This window comes from Telopea speciosissima, unplaced genomic scaffold (assembly GCF_018873765.1).
Source record: "Telopea speciosissima isolate NSW1024214 ecotype Mountain lineage unplaced genomic scaffold, Tspe_v1 Tspe_v1.0084, whole genome shotgun sequence".
In the NCBI taxonomy this organism is placed as follows: Eukaryota; Viridiplantae; Streptophyta; class Magnoliopsida; order Proteales; family Proteaceae; genus Telopea; species Telopea speciosissima.
Window position 1 is genome coordinate 45,133 of NW_025317420.1, and position 20,570 is coordinate 65,702.

The 20,570-nt window shown below is 43.6% G+C and overlaps 1 protein-coding gene across 1 annotated transcript; it reads right to left on the reverse strand.

Moving 5' to 3' along the window:
• Positions 1-15,508: 15,508 nt before the first annotated feature.
• LOC122647594 (APO protein 1, chloroplastic-like) lies at positions 15,509-16,539 on the reverse strand. Its single transcript, XM_043840954.1, has 2 exons — positions 16,379-16,539; positions 15,509-16,274 (listed from the first exon to the last, which is right to left on the reverse strand). The coding sequence occupies exons 1-2, from the start codon at positions 16,537-16,539 to the stop codon at positions 15,509-15,511; spliced, it is 927 nt and encodes a 308-aa protein (XP_043696889.1).
• Between the last annotated feature and the right edge of the window lie 4,031 nt (positions 16,540-20,570).

A 20,570-nucleotide genomic window follows, 5' to 3' on the forward strand; every position in this document is an offset into this window, starting at 1 on the left:
ACCCCTGGTAGGAGCCCGAGCCGAGCTTGTTTCTGCTGCCCGAGCTGACCCCTTCACTTAGTCTTCTTTTCTTTTTTGGTTTGTTTCTGACGTTTTGTTTCTCTTGTAGTGGTCAGCCATATTCCCCCTATGGATACAGCTCGGCTAAGTGCTGAGACCATCGGGGACCGGAAGAAGAAAAATGCCGAGAAGAAGTCCCGGGGAGACTCCTCTAGGGCCCCCAAGGGCAAGGCCGTGTTGCCGAGCCCGCCAAACGTCGTGGTCGGCCTTGAGGTCGAGAAGAGTACGGACCCAGCGGGGTCTCCGAGGAAAGGGAAGGGCCGGAAAGGCGAGAGGAGCCCGCCGAAAGATACCAAGCATCAGAAGCTCTCGGTCAATCTGACGAGTGGTGGCCTTCCGCCCGTGGCCTCACCCCCCAACATCTCCCGATATGTCTTGGGGAGGGCCTCGGCCAGCAACGTTTCGGTGAGGCCGACCTGGCTCCTCTTCCCAGGGGACTCGGCATTGACGTCGACTGCGCATGCCAAGGAATGGCTGGATGCAGGTCGGCTCCCGACTGACAGGGAGAAACTCGAGGCACTGTCTGACCCCGAGCTCCTCTCCACCTTGTTTCAGGACTTCAATATGGTAAGTTTCCTGTTCGGCTCTTGTGATTAGGTCCGACCTGTGTAACCTGACCTGACTTTTGTTCTAATGCTTTCTTGCAAGGCTTCGCCAAGGCAGTGGAGACCATGCTTTGTTTTGAGCGGCTCTTGACCGAGAACCACTCCTTGGGCGTCCAGTGCAAAAAAGCCTACCAGGATGCTCAGGATGCCGTTCAGAGGCATCGGGAGATTCAAGAGAAGCTTACTGCCACCGAGGCCGAGGTGGAGAGCTCTAAGGCCGAGGTGACCAGGCAGAAGGAGAAGGTCCGGGCTCTGCAGGCTCAGCTCACCGAGGTGAGGGAGAAGGCCAAGGAGGACCTGGCCCTGGCTCGGGATGAGGCGATCAATGACTACCTCCAATCGAAGGAGTACGCTGATGTGTGCCATGAGATTAGGAAGCCTCCTTATGCCGAGGGTTTTGAGGCAGGCCGGGCTGATCTCTTGGCCGAGGTCAAAGCGGCCTATCCCGATCTCAATCTCTCACATTTTGACGATGATGCGACTACTTTTGCCGGGGAGTTAGGAGATGAGGAAGGAGCCGAGGTCACATAGGTCTGCCCATTGAGGAACCTACGCAGGGCGACCCTCTCGCCCTTGACGCTAAGCCCCAAGACCTCCTTGCCGAGCATACCACCGTGGATGTCGCCGAGGTCGCCTCCAAGTCCACTGCCGTGGAGATTGAGAAGTAATAATTTTATTTTTTTTTTGGGCCCAACTGCCCACCTTGTAACCATGCTAAGCAGTCAGCCTATACTGAATGAAAATCTATTTTTGTCAGAATTTATCCAAGTGTTTTAGCTCGGCATTCTTAACCTTCTTTTCCTTGTGTATGTTATTCCATTTGATGTTGTGGCCGAGCTGATGACCCGTTCCGTTAGCCGAGCTTAAGGACTTGGCTGTTTTTTATCCATGTTTCACGGGGTCGTCGGTTCGGCCATGCCATGTCCGAGGTTAGGATGATTTTTGCTTTGATTAATTAATTCGCTGTTCCCAACGGTCAAATCAGACCGGCGACCATATAAGCGGATGCGTGGTCGAGCAGCCTCCCTAGCTAAGCATAATGCCTTAACTTAGTTTCAAACTTTGTTCAGCTCGGCCAAGGGGAGAGTTTGCTCTTGTTGGTTCAGGCGTCGGCCAGTCTTTGTGGGCTGGTCTTGTGACTTGATTGCCGACCTATAAGGGTTGGTCTTTGAGGTCGGCCAGGTCTATGAGGACCGGTCTTATGACTTGGTTGCCGACCTATGAGGGTCGGTCTTTGAGGTCGGCCAGGTCTATGAGGATCGGTCTTATGACTTGGTTGCCGACCTATGAGGGTCGGTCTTTGAGGTCGGCCAGGTCTATGAGGACCGATCTTACGACTTGGTTGCCGACCTATGAGGGTCGATCTTTGAGGTCGGTCAGGTCTATGAGGACCGATCTTACGACTTCGTTGCCGACCTATGAGGGTCAATCTTCGAGGTCGGCCAGGTCTATGAGGACCGGTCTTATGACTTTGATTTAAGAGCTTGCAAATACGTTAAGTGGTGGAGAAAGACTTTGTTTTATTGAATCAAACATCGGAGCTGAAGCCGAATATAATCATGCTCGTCATAAACCTTGCCAAGCAGGATACTTAAGAAAGTTACTGAAAAAATTTCTTCAAATTTTTTGAGTTCCAAGGTCTCGGTACCTTCTTGCCCCCCGGAGTCTGCAAGCGATACGTCCCTGGGTGAATTTGCTTGGAGACTATGTACGGGCCTTCCCAATTTGGTGCTAACTTTCCTTGCTGCCTTGGCTAGGATGCGCTGAGCTTTGTGAGGACGAGGTCCCCTTGACGGAAGTGCAGCTCTTTTACTCTTGAGTCATAGTACTTTGCCATCCTCTGTTGGTATGCCGAGTTCCAGAGTAGGGCATTTTCTCGAACTTCGTTGAGGAAGTCAAGGTTGGCTCTCAGCCTATCTTCATAGGTCTTCTCATCAAAATTGAGCACTCGGTACGATGATGCCATAATTTTGATTGGGGCGAGGGCTTCAGTCCCATAAGCGAGGTGAAAAGGGCTCTCCCCGGTTGCTGTTCTTACCGTCGTCCTATATGCCCATAGGACACTTGGGAGCTCTTCCACCCATCTTCCTTTGGCCTCATCTAACCTTCTCTTAATGCCGGCGAGTAATGTTCGGTTGGATACTTCTACTTATCCATTTTCTTGTGGATGAGCTACTGAGACGGGTCGGAAGTCAATGTAGAAGTGCTCGCAGAACTCTCGGAAGGTCGGGTGGTTGAATTACGTGCCATTATCGGTGATGAGCACTTTTGGTAGTCTAAACCGGTAGATGACCTTATCTTAGAAGAACTTCTCCATGTTCTTCTCAGTGATGGTTGCAAGGGGCTTGGCCTCGACCCACGTAGTGAAGTAATCGATCGCTACTACCACGTACTTCCTATTTCCCAATACCAGGGTGAAATCTCAGAGAATATCCATTCCCCACATAGCGAAAGGGATTGGGCTCAGGATTGAGGTCAACTTTGTTGCTGGTCGGCTCAGAATTGGTGCAAACAGCTGGCACTTCTTGCACGTCTTCATATACCTCATGGCCTCTTCTTGCATTATTGGCCAATAGAATCCTTGTCGAAGTATCTTGTATGCAAGAGCTCGGCCACCCATGTGACTCCCGCATATTCCCTCATGTACCTCGGCCAAGGCGTACTCGGCTCCCTTCGGTCCAAGGCATAGGAGAAGAGGGGCCAAGATTGCTCTTTTGTAGAGCACTCTGTCAATCATGGTGTACTTGGTAGCTCAAATCTTGACCTTTCTTGCTTCGTCTCGGTTCTCCGGGAGCAGTTCATTCTCTAAGTAGTTGACAATGGGGTCCAACCAGTTCGGCCCGTCCTCTTCAATGTGCTTTACGCTTTCTTCTTATAAGGATGGCTTCTCCAAGATCTCTATGTACATTGATCAGCTCAGATATTGGAGGTCGGCCTCGACCAACTTTGATAGGGAGTCAGCCGCGGCATTCTCTTTTCTCGGTATTTGGGTCATCTCAAAGTGCTTGAGTTCGGAGATTAGATCTTGTGCTCGGCTTAGGTAAGCTATCATCCTTTCGTCTTTCGCCTCATAGTCTCCGTTGACTTGGTTGACCATGAGTTGGGAGTCTCCTCGTACCTTCAATCGCCTTACGCCCATTGCCTTGCTGACTCGAAGTCCGGCTAGGAGGGCTTCATACTTGGCCTCATTGTTCAAGGCGGGGAACTTGAACCTTAGGGCATATTGAATCTGAAACCCCTCGGGGCTCACCAGGATCAGGCCAGCTCCGCTTCCTCCGAAGTTGCTCGAGCCGTCGACATTTATGGTCCAGGTCAGGTCGACCGTAGCCCCAGCCTCTTCTGCTGTCTTCTCTTCCTCGACTTCGAGGTCATTCCCTGTGCACTCGACGATGAAGTCGGTAAGGGCTTGTCCTTTTATCGCCGTCCTTGGATGATAGCTTATATCGTACTCACTCAGCTCAACCGCCCAGGTGATCAGCCATCCCGAAATGTTGGGTTTGTGCAATATCTTCTTGAGTGGCTGATCGATCAGTACCGCGATTAGATGAGCTTGGAAGTACGGCCTTAGCTTTCTTATGGCCGTGACAAGAGCGAATGCTATTTTCTCGAACCCGGAGTATCTCGTCTCGGCGTCAACAAGAACGTGGCTGATGGAGTATATGGGTTTTTGAGTTCGACTTTCTTCCCTAACTAACACCGCGTTGACCACTACCGGGGTAGCGCCTAAGTAAACTTGAAGCTCCTCTTTTGGCTCGTTCCCCCATTCTCGGACTCCCCTCGGCTGCCCGTCCTCTCTGAGTCGTCCGAAAAATACCGACCTCCTTACTACTGAGCCTGCTGGTTCAATTTCTTACCCTGTCCCCGGGCTTCGGTGATGCTCTTGCTCATCCCGCCGAGTGCCTCTACTAAGGTGTGGAGGAGGAGTCTTCTGACGAGACCGGTGCGATGATGCAGCCCGGCTAGGCTCGGCCCTACGTTGGCCACCATTCTGCTGCAAGTTTCTTTCTACGTGCGCCGGGGCTGGAGGGGGCGCGACCGTTAGTTGGCCCATCAGCCCTCCCCGGGCCATCTGGTTCATGAAAGTACGCAGCATCTCGTTGGTGTGGATCGTCTACAGTTGCAAGTCCATAACTTGCCGATTATTTGCTGGGGCTTCGGGTTCCAAATTCTTCGGTAAGGGTGGTGGCACTAGTAGGCCCAACCCGCTCAAGTTTGGCTCGACCTGTACCCGGTCAGTCGCTGCTGTGTCTAGCACACTTCTGCCATTCCCACCCTCTAGTGGGGGAATGGGATTGACCGCGGCGCCCGTGATGGGCTGCACACCCCCTGCCCGAGGGGGTCTTTCGGTCGCACCCTGCAGCGGGGGCGGTGATCGCCTCGCCTACACAACGGGCTATAGCTCATCCCCACAGGAAGTTGAGCCATGCTGCCCTGACCTCGTGTGCACCATTATTGTTGCTCTTCAAGTTGGTAGAAACGACGATGACTTGTTGATGTCGTTCCCACAGATGGCGCCAAATCTGTTGCGTGTGGAAATCTCCGACGCTTGGTTCGCCCACGGATGAGCCTGCAAGGACCAAGTAATGAGCACAAGAGGGCCAGTGTGGCTCTGGCCTAGGACTCTTTGATGCTCAAGTTAGATCACCAGTACAATAGCGTAACAGCTAGTAAAAGCGAGATGAGCAATAGAGCTCCATACCTTAGTATTTATAGAGGGAGATGAGGCGGTTAAAGGAGTCCTAGTATGATAAGAGTCCTTGTTTGGTAAGGCTCTTCCCCGCGGAGCGGAGTGGAGTGGAGAATTTGCTTCGGGGTCGGACTCCTGTTAAGGTAAGAGTCCTAATGGGAGTGTGATTTGGTATCGCGATGAGATCGTGACTCGATTCTTATCCCGTGATTCCCGGGTGGTGCTTACGTGGTGTCGTGATCTCTGGTGGGGCGCTATGGTAGCCTTTGTGGAGAGCTCAGCGTCGGAGCTCGGCCACAGAGGTTGGCCTAAGAGCTCAACCTCGGCCCGTATGACCTGAGTGAGGGTCATCATTAGTTGTGTGGGCTTTGCCATACTCTGGTGCTCCAATCGAGGCCAACCTGCGTAGGCCCGGACCATGGGGTCGGCGGGCATGCAGCTCACCCGTGATGGGGATTTTTGGGTGAGTACTGATTTATCGTGCCGTGCGGCCAAAGCTCGGCCTGCTAGGTCGGCCTCATCGGACCCGTACAAGTTAGGCTCAGCGTCTGGTTGACTGGGAAGTGTCTGACGAGCTCGGCCAAGTAGTAGGGTTTACCCAAATCGGGTCAGCCTGGTCTTCTGCTTAGCTCAATTCAGTTCTTGGTATGACCTCGGCTCGGCCATGAGGCCGCTTCTGATTGGTGGGGTGTTTTATGCCTCATCATGTTCTAATAAAAGAGTTTGCAAAGCAACATGCCTAGGTGGGATTCTAATTTCCTCCTTGGCTCAAGTCAAGCTTCTGCATAGCGTCAAGGATATCTCTAAATATTCTTGTCTTTGCCTCAAATTCTTGAATCGCTTCTTTTAACAATCTGCTTTTGTCCTCCTCGCCTTGGATTGCTCTGTGTATATATCCCTTAACATAATCAGATGAAGGCTTGTGTCCCATTGAAATCAGGTTAAAAAGAACGGAATCAGGATCCAAATCAATCCCGGTCATCGGTCTGGATCAGTCAAGAATCAGCCAGAATTGGCCAAAATGTGCCCTAGCCTTAGAAATCCAATACAGAACAACCAATTTGGATAGGCCGAAATCAGGATCAGATTCGGCCAATCCAATCCCGATTCTTATAACACTGGTTGAAATGTTCCAAGTATATCAACTTTGCACACCTTTCAACTCCAGACATGGAATTTCAAATTTTAATTTACTTATAATGATTTTGGCAATTCACCAATTAAGAGTATTCGCAGGCCAACTCATTAAGCCTGAACTAGAATGATATCAGGCCCATGATCAGGTTGGGTTCATCCTGAAATCTATAGTGCACGGCCCATGTCAGCCCATGTACACACCCCTAGTGTCTATCTTTGTGGGTGCCATGGTCTCAAATACCAAAAAAAAACAAAATCTCACTTGTATTTCGAATATAAAATGGATCACAGTTGTTGTGGTAATGCACTCCATAGGACGTTAAAAGAGCCAAAAAGAAGGGGTCCCTCATGGCATAATACAAATCTGAGTAGACAGTTGGGAAGAACCGAAATGTGATTAAACAAGATATGAACCCTAAGACTTTTATATAGCTTCAGCACACATGGAAAATCAGAGAAAAAGTTACAGTTTTAGAAATGTTATGCTGGATTAAACCTACTTTAATCTGTTCATGTAACCCTCACTTCCTTTCAATCTCAAGAGGGAAAAAAAAATCCATTTTCTCTGGCTATCACATCTAATTCTCTCAGCAAATTGAACAATCCATTCCTACCTCCTTTTTAATTCCACATTCTTTGACCAAACAACCTGTCAATCACACTCAAGTTAGCTGATCTACAGATCAGTCTAACAAGAGCTAGGAAGGTTCAACTTATTTAAAGCTCTATCAATGAGCTATTCCAGCGTCATTGATCCAAGTTAGAGACTGTTAAACAGTGAACTAGACTTTAAAACAGAAGAACTTGATATGGATAGAGTAGGATCTAGAGAGAGAAATTCAATAATTTTAAAAATAATGGTCTGCTGAACTAAACATTGAATTCAAGTTGAAATTTCAGAACTATCAATAAAATTAAACCATAAGAAGCCTATACTAAACTAGATGGTGTGATGGAACGCGTTAAATCAAGTCCTTCAACCTATCCCTGCTAGGCTGGCTAAATCTAGAGCCCATACACTAGAGTGGGCCCCATTAGGCACATAACAATTTTACTTTCCTAGGTAGTATTGAATAGTCTTTTAGTTTATCTAGAAGTAGATATTGTCTTTGGAAGCCTCCCCCCATGTCTTAGGAATTCCAAAAGATCATTTAATTTTTATTCTTTTTGGTGAATGACCATTTAATGTTTGAGTTGTTCATGTAACCAGCCATTGGAATTCTTCCCTTTGTTTGGGAATTGCAAATGCTAACCTCCTTAATTTATAAATTGAAATCATGGGTGAGCGCTCAATAATCCAAGAATCCAAGAAAATTTTGAAATATGACTACTCCTTTTGTGACAGTTTTTCCTTGTGAGATAGAAGGTTTGTGAGACTCGAACGGGATCAAGGTGGGACTCCGACGGTTGGCAACTAGTGGGACTCTGAGCTGCACCTTTCCATCTACTATCTTACCTCCATACCATCTACCCCTTCCACAACCTGACCCTTCACCTTCCATCTTGAACTATCATCTTCATCATCATCCTCATCATCTCCATCATTCATTTTCATCCCCATCACAGGTATTTTATTTTAGATCTGGATAATATTCTCTACCAGAATTGGTCCTAGCGTGATAGCTTCCTTCACTACACCAAATAGTATATGAGTGCTACACCAGTTGTGCTACTACAGCCCACGATTTTGGTTGTTTGATAATTCTTGCTCAATTAGAGTGATGTGCTGTTGTGAATGAGTCACAACCAAGGTGGTGAAGCCCAATCGTAGGCCACAGGTGGTGAAGCCAATGTCTTTCACGGGTAGATATTGCCCTAATTGATCTGGTTGAGGAGATGAAAGGCTCAATTCACGCATAAGAATTGCATAAAAAAGAATAGATGTGTGAATGTGATGAACAGTAGTGTTGTAGATCAGTGTGAAATCCCCTTGTTGCTCTCCCCGTCTTCCTCTTGGAATGCGCTGGACCACCTTAAGGCTACTCTCCTGTTTGTTGAGTTTCTTGTTCCGTCAACGAACTGAGCACACCATGCAAAAACTTGCATTAGTGCGGTATCTTCTTGTTCTTTTCTTCATCTTTTCTCTTGTGTTTTCTCTTTCATTCACTCTCTGATCAATATTCCAGCAACTGCACCTCTCATCATCGTCAACTCTTAGGTGATGTCTGATCTCATTCTTTGTGTTTATATAATTTCTCATACTATTATCTAAGTTCTCTTTAGGTTCTATCAATTTTCCAGCACTGTTTATATCTCTGTGATATACTGTTGGACAGCAGCATCGTCTAATCTTCAATCAACAGATAGAATCTGACCATCAACTTGGCATGAAATTAACAATGCTATTCTCCTTCTATCCTACTCCATTCAACCTAAATTTGGTGTTTAGATCATGAGTTATATCAGTTTTATTAACTTACTATTTTTTTTTTCTGTTTCTAGACTTTCTATTTTCTGTTTATGCAAGTTTCTGTTCATCCAACCCTTAACTCCCTTTGATATTTCTACCACATAATCACCCCCATAGGTCCTCTAGAATATATTAGTTTCATTTTCATCGAATTCTGTCCACTTTAAGTTTATGCTGTCTGGTTTGCTAGCATTCGTTTCCTTTCAGCCTAGCCGACCCCATCATCAGTACTTCTATATTAGAAAATCTAGTTCCTGGTTACTTTCAGCAGGTTCTATTTCCTATTCCTAAAAGTAGGTTCAGGGTATTATTATCTGCAGCACATTTAGACAAATACTTGATGACTGCCTTTCCACACCCAAAAAAATTGGTAGGCCCATGTTATATATAGAACAATGGCATTCTACAGAATGTTTCATGGCATTTCGAACTTATGATGATCACCAAAATAAGTTATCAATGATGAATTTGCAAATACTTATAAATAAAACTAAATAAATTCCATTAAGTTTAATAGTTCAAGAAGTGTTTATTGCATTTGATTGGTTTAGTTTAACAGCATGAAGCTTCAAGTGCTCTGACAGATAAATAAATAATCCAGTTAATAAACAATTTGTGTTCATCACACAAAAAGGTAAATCATCAACATGCAACTCAAAAATTACAAAGAACTATTGCTCTAGAAATCAATTGAAATTGCATTTTGGTGCCACTCATTCATCAATAATGGAAAGTTTATGAAGAAATATAATCTACATTTATAATTAGATTGTAACAACATACCTCGAAGTAAAAGAAGGTCAAAAATTATGAGACAAATTTTCTCTTTTTGTTTTCTGGAAAAGAAAAAAATAAAATATGATCGTGATTAGAAATTACTGATAAAAATTGCATCAACAGAAGCTACATCAAATACAAGTATGCCCAGATAAATAGAAAAACACTAAGTAATAATAAAAGGTTAGAGAGAGAGAGAGAGAGATCCTCTCTGCAGATAATTCGAGCAATAAACACCACAAACTAGTTCTTCTGTTGTGTCATCTTTCTCACCAGCACAGGGGAACCATTATGAGTCCAATCCACAAACTAGTCTGCTATATACCATTGACATTTCTTTAACATATGCAAGATTAGAGTCAAAGAGAATTGAAATCTGCTTACGTTGAATAAATTCATTGTCTTTCTAGCTTGGCAATTTACTTGAGCTCTCCCCATCTAAAAATCCTAAGACCCAGCTCTTTCACCTCCCTCCCCGCCTTGCCCCTTCTTTTATCCTTACCTAAATTCGCATCACTTCATGCGATTTGACTAGGACAAACTCAAATCCTCAACATAGTTTCAACACAACCGCAACTGAATATATTTTCTCAGGGAGATGCAATGGCTTCATGACATTAGACACCACACTTGGGACAAATTAAATATCTGAATTGGTCTTAGCATATTTGGCATTTTGAGCAAAACAAGAATTCATATTTTCCAACTGTTATAGGCATCTAGCGTTGTGGTTAGGTCCATTGACATAATAAAAATCTCAAGAAAGCTATAAGAAAATCCTAGATTATATAAGCCAACCCCAACCCAACCCCCATTCTCATGCAAAGGCTAATTAGAGTGACAGATTGAAATCTAACAGGTATTTTCGCTATTTGATTCCCATCTCGCCCAAATAACACCAAAGATTCACTTTCACAGACATAATTGGTAGTTTTTTCTCATTCTTTCTAATGGGATTTTTGTTTCCTTTACTAGTGATAATTCATAATTCCAAACTTTTTCAAGGTGTACAGAAACCAACACACACAAAGAGAGCATACCTTGTATCAGAGAACAGTCGACGAAGCTGGAACGAAGAGAAGTTGGTGAAATTGGGACCTGAAGGTGGGAATGAGGCAATTAAAAGATCAGAAATTAAAGAGACGGGGATTAGGGTTGGTTTTCATTTGGAAGCCTGAGGTGGGTCAAAATTTTTGCAGCGATTGTGCAGTTTGTGTTCGTCAGTTTAACGCATGAATTTCTTGTCTTTCCTTATATTTTTGTCATCATCTCTTCCTTATCATCCATTTCTACACAAGAGGAAATTGATCTATACGGTTGGGCTATTTTGACCTTTAAGCCCATGTTCATTTAGGGGATTCACCATATGTAGAGTTTTTTTTTTTTTCCATGAAATTAGTAATAGTAAAAAGGGCAAGAGTTCTGCAGGGGAGCAGGATCAGGATCGTGTCTAGGGAGCAGGGAACGCCCACGGTGCTGCCAGTCGTTGGGCTGTGTCACACACATCTCTAGGCATGCGCTGAGATGTGTACGGCACAGCTCAACCGCTGGATGCCCTCTGGCAGCACCCTGGGCACACGCCTCCTTGGAGACAAACTAAATTGAGGGGAGCATGCATGGGCTAATGGGAGCATGCACAGCGGCATCAATAGGACGATGGTTATTGTGTTTTATGGGGGTTAGGATGGTCATTTTGCCCCCCTCTGTGTCTAGGCACTGGACACACACTCTACCACAAAGAACTTTCTTCCTATAAAGAAATAAATGGATTAATTTCTTTATCGCCCAAAAGAAATCTGAATCCTTTAATTAGTATGGGGAAATATATTTTCAATCTTGTATGATAGGGGTGAGAGTTCATGATGACATTGAGTTCAACCACAGAATCACATCAAGAAATTCTTCCTTCCCCACGGGTGAAGCAAAACTTAATCCAGAATGAATAAAAATTTCAACAGTTTGTAGGAGTGCAAAACCAAAAAACCCTTGCCCGCATGAAGCCCGTCCTAAAATTTCCTAGCTTTGATTGGGGTTTTTCTGCCCATGAATCAAGCTTCAACCCAATAGACCCGAGGTCGGGCTGAGTCAGGCTTTAGGGTAGACCCAGTGTGTCCATAAAAGCATGATTGTATGTAAGATAAGTTTGATGTATCAAGTAAAGGAATATATATGTATCACATGTGTCGTTGATTAACTATATTATTGCATAAAACACCGAGAGGGCCTGTGGACTATAATATTTATGAACTACTAAGATAGACAATAATCCCCTATTCAACTTTAAAACAAAAATTAGAAGGAAAACTAGATAACAAACCTGATGCTTTGTCCAATAGCAACTTCTGATTGTTCTATGAAAGAAAGATGGACTTCATAAATTGAAAAGAAAAAACAACTAATATTCCCACAAACTGACTCTAGGACTAATAAACTCATGACTTAAATAGGAAAACTGAAATCCAAGAATCCCACGACTTTGACAGAATTACTCTTAGAACCAGAAAAACTAGCATATGCTAGTTTCTAGACCTCTTCCTTCCGTTTCTAATTGAAGCTGCATCAGACCTAACCCATAATCAGTACCTACTCCATCTACTAGAGCCAACACATTACCACACCTATTCACTTCTCTTAACTGAACCCTGTAAAATTATGCTACTATAATTCTTGTGGGTCTGCAAGACCTTTTAATAACCAAATGGCCCATTAATCCACACTCCAATCCCACACATTGCAGTTCAATCTGTAGCATAATTTTGTCAATTGGTTGATGTAGTGCAATGACCATGAAGTTATGTGTACTATATCACAACACTCACATTCAAAACAGGAAAATTTATCATCATGAGTTCCTGTTTCTCGTAGCCGTTATACCCACATTTAACCAAACCCAGCAAGTCTTCCCAATTTTCTTATTTGAAACTTTAATTCTGTTGTTTCTTATTCTTTCTTTTTCTGGAGATAAAGAGCACTTTATAGATTTTACTTGGGGAAAAAATGAATTTGACTCCATCCATATAAAGCAAATGTAAATATTTCCTAACCAGGGTAACAACAAATGTCATAAGCATGAAAGGAACGAAATACAAGAGACCATTGCAAATTTTAATCTCTTACACAACTTCATGGTTTTCAAATGATTTAACAAGCATCCATGAACGGAATAAACATCATTCACTCACCAAATGCCAGGAGTATTGGCAAGCTTCGGAAGCAAGAGAGCTAGTCACTGATTAGGAATCGATTTCAGGTACTAAACCTTGCAAATTATGGTTATTGTTATTGTTTAGAATCGGCTTCAGTTCCTAAACCCTGCAAAGTAGGCAAACTTGGTTTGTAAAATAGGGATGGGGACCTCAAGTTTACAGAATCAGGAGGGGGAGGGAGAGGGCCAGCGAGAGGCTCCTAGGAGGAGGACAATTGAAGACCCTAAAATCGGGAGTAGCTGGCAAGGGTTTTCTCAAAAGCACACACATAGAGAGAGGAGTTCGTACCTTTAACAATGGCGATGGAGGCGAATTGCAGGAGTGAGTTGAGGTTGCTTCGGGTGAGGGAAGAGCTTTCAATCGTAGAGAGAAGATGGAATTTAGCTCGTCTCCAAGGAGCTGAGCACTCCTAAGGTGCTACCAACCATTGAGCTGTGCCGCACACATCCCTAAGCATGCGTGAGATGTGTGCGAAATAGCTCAGTCGCTGGATGCCCCATGACAACACCCTGGGCACATGCCTCCCTGGAGACAATCCTGACGAATCGTATTTAGCTCGTCTCCAAGGAGCCAAGCACGCCCAGGGTGCTACCAGTCGTTAGATTGTGCCGCACACATCCCTAGGCATACACTGAGCTGTGTGCGGCACAGTTCAACCGCCGGATGCCCCCTGGCAGCATCCTGGGCACGGGGCTCTCTGGAGACGATCCTGGTCCAGATGAGTCTCATGGTTATTGTGCCTAGACATAGGATAGCGTAAAATTACCTTTTAATTCTTAGTGAAGTAAAAATTCTCATTTTTTTCAAATATTCCAGTACATAGTCTCATTGCCCTTGCGTTGGTGCACATACTACACGACCAGAAAATAAGTTATTGTCCTAACAAAAAATTAAGGGAGAGGGTTTCATGAACAAGCATCATAGTCTTCATAGAGGAATGTATTAATGAGGTACGACAAAAAGATAACATATATTAGAGGGCAATGAGGTCATTTCATGTGAGAAGGAAAACGAGACACAAAGATGTTATTGTATCATAAAGCATTATATCCACATGTGAATGATGTGACTCTACAATCTTTATTTGCAATCAAATTTTTTAATGAGAAAGAGAAAGAGAGACCTTCATAAAGGCGGAAAGGGTTCTCTTGTGCAAAACATATTAGAAAGCTTAGGTAGAACTCATCCTCAAAAGCTAACCGTTAAAGAGAGGGTGTCTAGTTACCCATAAATCTTCACATTAAGCTATTCACTTGGTCTCGGACCAAAAGGCAAACCTACAATAGGATACTTTTGTAATCATGATCCAAAAAAAATATATGAATGATGCCATGTAGGTCACAAAACGCATATCTAAGTTTGACACATCATATAACCAAAAAATTGTCATTTGGTATCAGAACAAAAAGCAAAGAAAACGATAACTTGTAAGACGGTTGCTCCTGCATTTAGCAGGGTCAAATGTATGCAACTTGACCCCTATTTCCAAAGAGGCTGTTTCCAAGACTTCAACCCGTGACCAAGCATTCAACAAGTGAGTATTTGACCAACGTGCCAAGCATGACCTTCTTAGATAAGTACATAGAGGTTTGTATATACATCTAGGGAAAAGGTTCTCTAAGCCTAAGGCATATAGCCATATTCTATGACCCCTTGCATTTATTATTATATTTTTTTAAAATAGGAAAAATAAAGATTAAAAAAATAAATGTAAGATGTAGAGGCAATAGAGTACCCTTCTTGCTTAGAAAACCCTCTCACTAATAATAAATATGGAAAGAGAATGCTACCTGGTCGCATGCAAAGTACAGCCCCTACACCCAGATACAAGGCCACACAAAATGATCACTACATCCTCAGGAATTTTTGTCTTTCTATGGGGGTGTGGCAGTCATTTTGCATGGCCCTGTGTCTAGGCACAGGGGCACATGTCGCAAGCAACCAAGTAGCATCTTTCTCCCTAATAAAAAAAAAAAAAACAACGTGAAGAGGGCAGACCTAGGAGCAATGGTAAGGTTGCTCCATTGCGAACAAGTGGTCGCGAGTTTGAGTCAAAAAATAGCCTCTCGATGAAGCGGGGATAAAGCTGCCTGCATACATGGAGCCTCATGCACTAGGTACGCTCTTAAAAAATCCAACTTGAAGAGTGATGCATTCATTCTCTTTTATTTATTCACTCATAGAAGAAACAATGATGGTACTACTAAGATGAAATAACACAATATTTTGCTATATTTTTTGGTAAAGAAAAAATATATACTATCACATTTTAAAATATGGCAAATACTTCTATTACATGAGGCTGATTTTAAGATTAGGGCCATAGCAAAGGCACTGGGCACATAGCTTTCCTGCATGGATGCTACACATGCCATTTGATATTTCAACTGGTGCATAAATTTGGTGCCCAGTCGGTGCCACCCTCCCTTACTCATGTTTAGATCCAGGCTCGGCAACCCTAGTTCAGAGGCTGCACTTTTCAATGGCTTCTTATAGGCTAAACAAAGAAAGGAAATTGACAAAAGAAATATATTACCTTTGGGGCACTAGACATTTGTACATAATATGTTATACAAGGAGCATAAACTTCAACTATCTTTGATTTTATGTAGCTAAACGAGCTTCATTATAAGCCAAAAACCACAATGTTGAGCATCATCATGGGCTTGTACTTATCAGGGACTTCTGCACCTGCATGCATGCACATTTCTACAATACCCGGAGCCTTACCATAGAACTGCTTCAGCAAACCTATCAATGGGGGTCCCTTTGGATCTTGCACATGCCATACATAATTCGGTGGGACAACATCATCTACAGTTGCATCCTGCCAACCATGTTTCCCATCTCTCCACTGGTGCTTAAATGCATCACAAAGCTTTGCATTGTGCCCCCATGGTCCAACATGAACCTCAGAGCAATACCCGCATGCCTTCACTGAATATTTCCTCATCAACTTCCTCGCACCCCATCTCACCTTCTCGTACACATCGAGAGTCTCCTGTGCAATTTTTGAAACATCAAATGCTGCAGGAGGTGAAAAACGCATAACATGATCCTCAAATGTATCAAGTTCAATGAGTGGGTAAGAGTCTCTAGATTGACATGGTTTTGGCTCCTCAACGAATCCACCTCGATCGATCACTTTCTTCCTAGACATTCTAATGGGTTCGGTTCTTCTACGTGAAGGGTATCCTGGTAAATCCACCCCTGCTAGGATGCACAACTCCACAACAGTCGAAATCCTGTCATAGTCAAACCTTGTCACATGCTTTATTCTCTGACCAAAAGGGTCATAAAGGTGGTATGATTCAACAGGGAGATGAACATCATTGATAGAACCTTTGACCCATGAGTGAAAACTTTTGCGTTTTTGGCTGCCTGGGCTATAACTGTTACATCCACACCCGAGATTCTAATGGTTTATCTCTAACCTCGTGACGTGTAGATGGTGCTGCCATGTATGCTGGTGAGCTGTTCTCGATGATGGTCAAACCCAGCTACAAGATCATTGACTTTGACACGGGTTTGCCCGTCGAGGAGAGATTTCTCAATCGAGAGTGGGGGAAATTCATCGACGGTGACTTCACTGACTATCCTCCCAGTACAAGCTTTAAGAGCAAAGAGTACCGGAGGGAACACCCCGTGTCGTGGCATATTGACACTTCGTCTCTTGATGAAGTGAACATCGCTGTGAGGAAACCCTTTAGGGTCACGGAGGACACACCGTAACTGGTGAGGGGTAAGGTACTGACCCTATTTACTACTTGTTACTACCCTCTCATAATTCTGAAGGTCCGGGCTAGTCTGTGGAGCTTTGACAGAAGGGTCGAGATAAGGACGTAAGCCCGTTGGTCAAATTCTGCTACTCTGGCAGTTTGACCCTTGTTTAATTAAAATGGCATAACTTCTTCTTCCAAACATCATTTGCTTTGATTCCAATTTTTTTAGAAACTATATTCATAGAGCTAAATTTTATTAGAAGAAACTATTGTTCAATTCTGCTTCTAGGTGATCTGGAATTCCACTTGAAACCCAAATTTTACTGCTGTTGCACTACTGGTCGATCCGGATCAACCACTTCAATAGACCAGTGCTGCTCTCTTGTGTAAGTTTCACATCCGATGTGTGGGGCCCAGTGTCTCGCACCCCGAATCATCTCCCTGCACCAAATTTGTGGGAATATTGCCCCAGCAATGTGACCATGTGGGGCCCACTTATAGGCTCAAGTGTTTAGGAATAGGCTAAAAAATGAGTTTTTCTTTCAAACTAACCTAGCCAAACAGACCCTAGTTCTTCTAACCATACATAAACCATCTTAACTCCAAAATTACAACCCTATTCATTTCATCGGAGGCAGAGGAGAGAAAAGAGAAGAGAAAGAAGGAGAAGAAGAAGAGGATAGGAAGAAAGAAAGCTTAGATTACTCCATTTTGCTTGAGATCATGAAGGTAATACCCTAACCCCATGATTTTCCCCTCTCTTGAACTCTTGCTGGTTCTATTTTGCATCTCCTCTGAAGTTTAAACCATAGATTTACCAATCTTTTGGCCTCCATGTTAAATCCTTCATATGTATGAGCTTAGAAACTGAAACCCATGATTATGCAACCCAATCTCTTGCTATAAATCCTTTTCTTTAAGGTTCCAGAACATAAAACACATCATTATTCAGATGTTAAAATGATATTTTGAATAGTAGTGGCAGCTCATGCTCCCTACATGTGAATCCCACAGTTAGAACCTCAAACCCCCATGTATGCAAGCCCAAAACCTCTCCTTGTTTGCTCTCTTTAATTTCCAGAACTTGAACCTATCATGTATTTTAGTTGCAGCCATGAAATTAGACTTTTTCTCCCATGCATGTTCGATTTTCCCTTAGGACTATGAAATTTGTTATAGAAGTAACCTACCAGTACTTCCTGATCTTTAATTCTAGCTTTGGATTTGTAAAACTAAGCCAAAACACTGAAACCATATAAATTTTTGAGCTGTACAGGTACTGGTCGATTGCCACTGGTACCAATCGACCACTACCAGCAATCTTGCCCAAATGCAAGCTTGGTCAGCCCATGGCCTGTAAAACCTTGTACTAGGCCTTTTATGTTGAACCCATTAAACCCTTTTCAATTTTTATAGATGCGGTCCTACTGGTCCATTGCCACTGGTCCATTGGATGGACCAGTACAATCGACCACTACAGGGATCTTGGACCTGTGTTGCCTCTGACCTACCCCAAGGTCTGGAACACCTTGCTATGGGTCATTTGTGTGATCCATGCTATGAACCATGCCAATCCAGTCCTGTTATTGTATTTTAAGCTTTGGGTTGATTGCCACTGGTCCATTGGATAGACCAGTCCAATCAACCAGTACCAACCTTGATTGAAAAACCTGACCTTAACATAGGGAATTGCTTAGAAAAGTACCTAGGGACCCCTTTGGTGTGAGAACATGAACCCTTCCTTGATCTTTGTTGCTGCAGCTCTACTGGTCCATTGCCATTGGTCCATTGGATGGACCAGTACCAATCGACCACTGCTGCTGTCTTTCCAGATTTGAGTCTGGCCTAGGTTTAAAACTTAAACCAAGGGTACCCCTGGACTCCATAGACATTTACATAGCTATTAATGTTTGCGTTTGATTTATTTAACCCTAGGCTTTAACAACTTGTCCGTCGATGCGTATCGAAGTGCTTTTGAGGACCGACAATCCTTCGAGAAAATAGATCTTAGCAAAGGTGAGTGGGTTTTGGGTGACTAGTTGGGTTTGAATATACTATCATTTATTATCATGTTATTAGTATCATTATCAAGCATATTGCATACTTACATTATATAAATCTTGATTGATTGATGTGAATGTGATGGTGAAACGTATTCTTTCTTGTATCGAGTGACGGTGCCGGGAAGCACCAGTGTTGGAACCCCAGTTATGTTTATATTACCTTCTATTACCTGTCATATTGGTCTGTTTGTGCCATGCCGTGCTGGTACCCGGGTGATAGATGGAATCAGACGTTGATACACCCGGAATACCTCTCGGGACGATAGGACTTACATGTAGTATATCTGTGGCTAGGATCATTGTTCCCTTATGCTACGACCCTTACCAACAGGGGTTTAGGTGTTGGGTAACCAGAGCTCTGGATTATGTGGAGTGTGAGAGAGGCCAGTCATGGTAGTAATGATTATCGGGGTCTGCCACTAGGTGATTTTGGTGGCTTCGACCGGAGTAGGCTCCCTAGTGACAATTGAGGTTTCATTGTGGCGATAAGATAAGTGACCCACAGTGACTCCCAAGTTGTCACAAGTAGCATACACCATTGACTTAGTTTATGTGCTAGGTGGAAAAATGAATCTAACATGTGCATGCATCATGAACCAATGATAACTATGTGGTTGTTGTTTGTGCATTCCCCGTTTCTCTCTCACTAGCTCAGTGGAGCTAACCCCCCTTGTGCGCACCATTTTAGATGTTGATGCAGGTGATGGTTATCTCGTTGGTCTCGAGGTACAGTCCTCAGATTATGATGACATCAGTAATAAGGATCTAGAGGCGGTGACTGAGGAGCAGTGCGATGGATGTTCTTGTGATGACTGTGCCTTCGGGGCATACTGATGGTTAGGACTTGGTCCCTTTCTATTTTGTCTTTTGGGGCCTTAAGCCTTGTAATAACATTGTCTGTTTTACTTAAAGTTTTGTGTAGTTACAATAAGATGGAAACTATTAACGATATTTATCAGTCAGTAGTTTGAACATGATGTAACTTTTATGGTAAACGCTTCCGCTTGTATTTCCTTATCTTTGGAATATTATATTCCCTATCTTCCGCACTCTGATATTAATGTGTATCAATGTTAGTTAATGACTGTGTATCGGGACACTGCATTTGTGATCCTGGTAGCTTATTGGGATGACACGTGTCGTGCTAATTACCCCTGTATTTAATATTATATTCCCTATCTTCCGCACTCTGATATTAATGTGTATCAATGTTAGTTAATGACTGTGTATCGGGACACTGCATTTGTGATCCTGGTAGCTTATTGGGATGACACGTGTCATCCTAATCACCCCTGTATTTTATTTTATTCCTTATTGGGATGGGGGTGTGACAGCATGGTATCAGAGCATGATGCTCTGCATCAGTCACAGTCTAGCGGAAGACACTTGATTTACTCTCCACAACTAGGTTCTAACTTAAAAACTTTAAGAGAATAATTGAAGTGTGTGTAAACCTAGGGAGAAGACTAGCTTGGTGAGAAAGCTGAGAATAGTAGAATATAATAGGAGAACGGAACATGGTAACAAGAAAATAAACTTCTGTTAGTAACCCCAACTGATACTACAACGACCTCCTACAGAAGCATGTACAATATTTTCGCTGTTTAAAATTTCCTTGACCATACAAGTGCACAAACTATGGGATGGATCACTTTCCCTGGAGTTATCCAATGCTTAGATGCACTGACGGTCTTCAACCTGGACAGGTATCCACTATGGTCAACACCCGTTTAAGCATGAATCGTTTCCCTCCTCGGGAAGATGTTGAAGATGCTTTGGACACGGCCTTATCGGCACCTCTGTCTATCAACAATAATGCGGATGTTGCCGCATTATTGGGGAACATGTTATGTGCCATGCAACAAGAGCACCGTGAGGCGCAACAAGAATACCGTAATGCGCA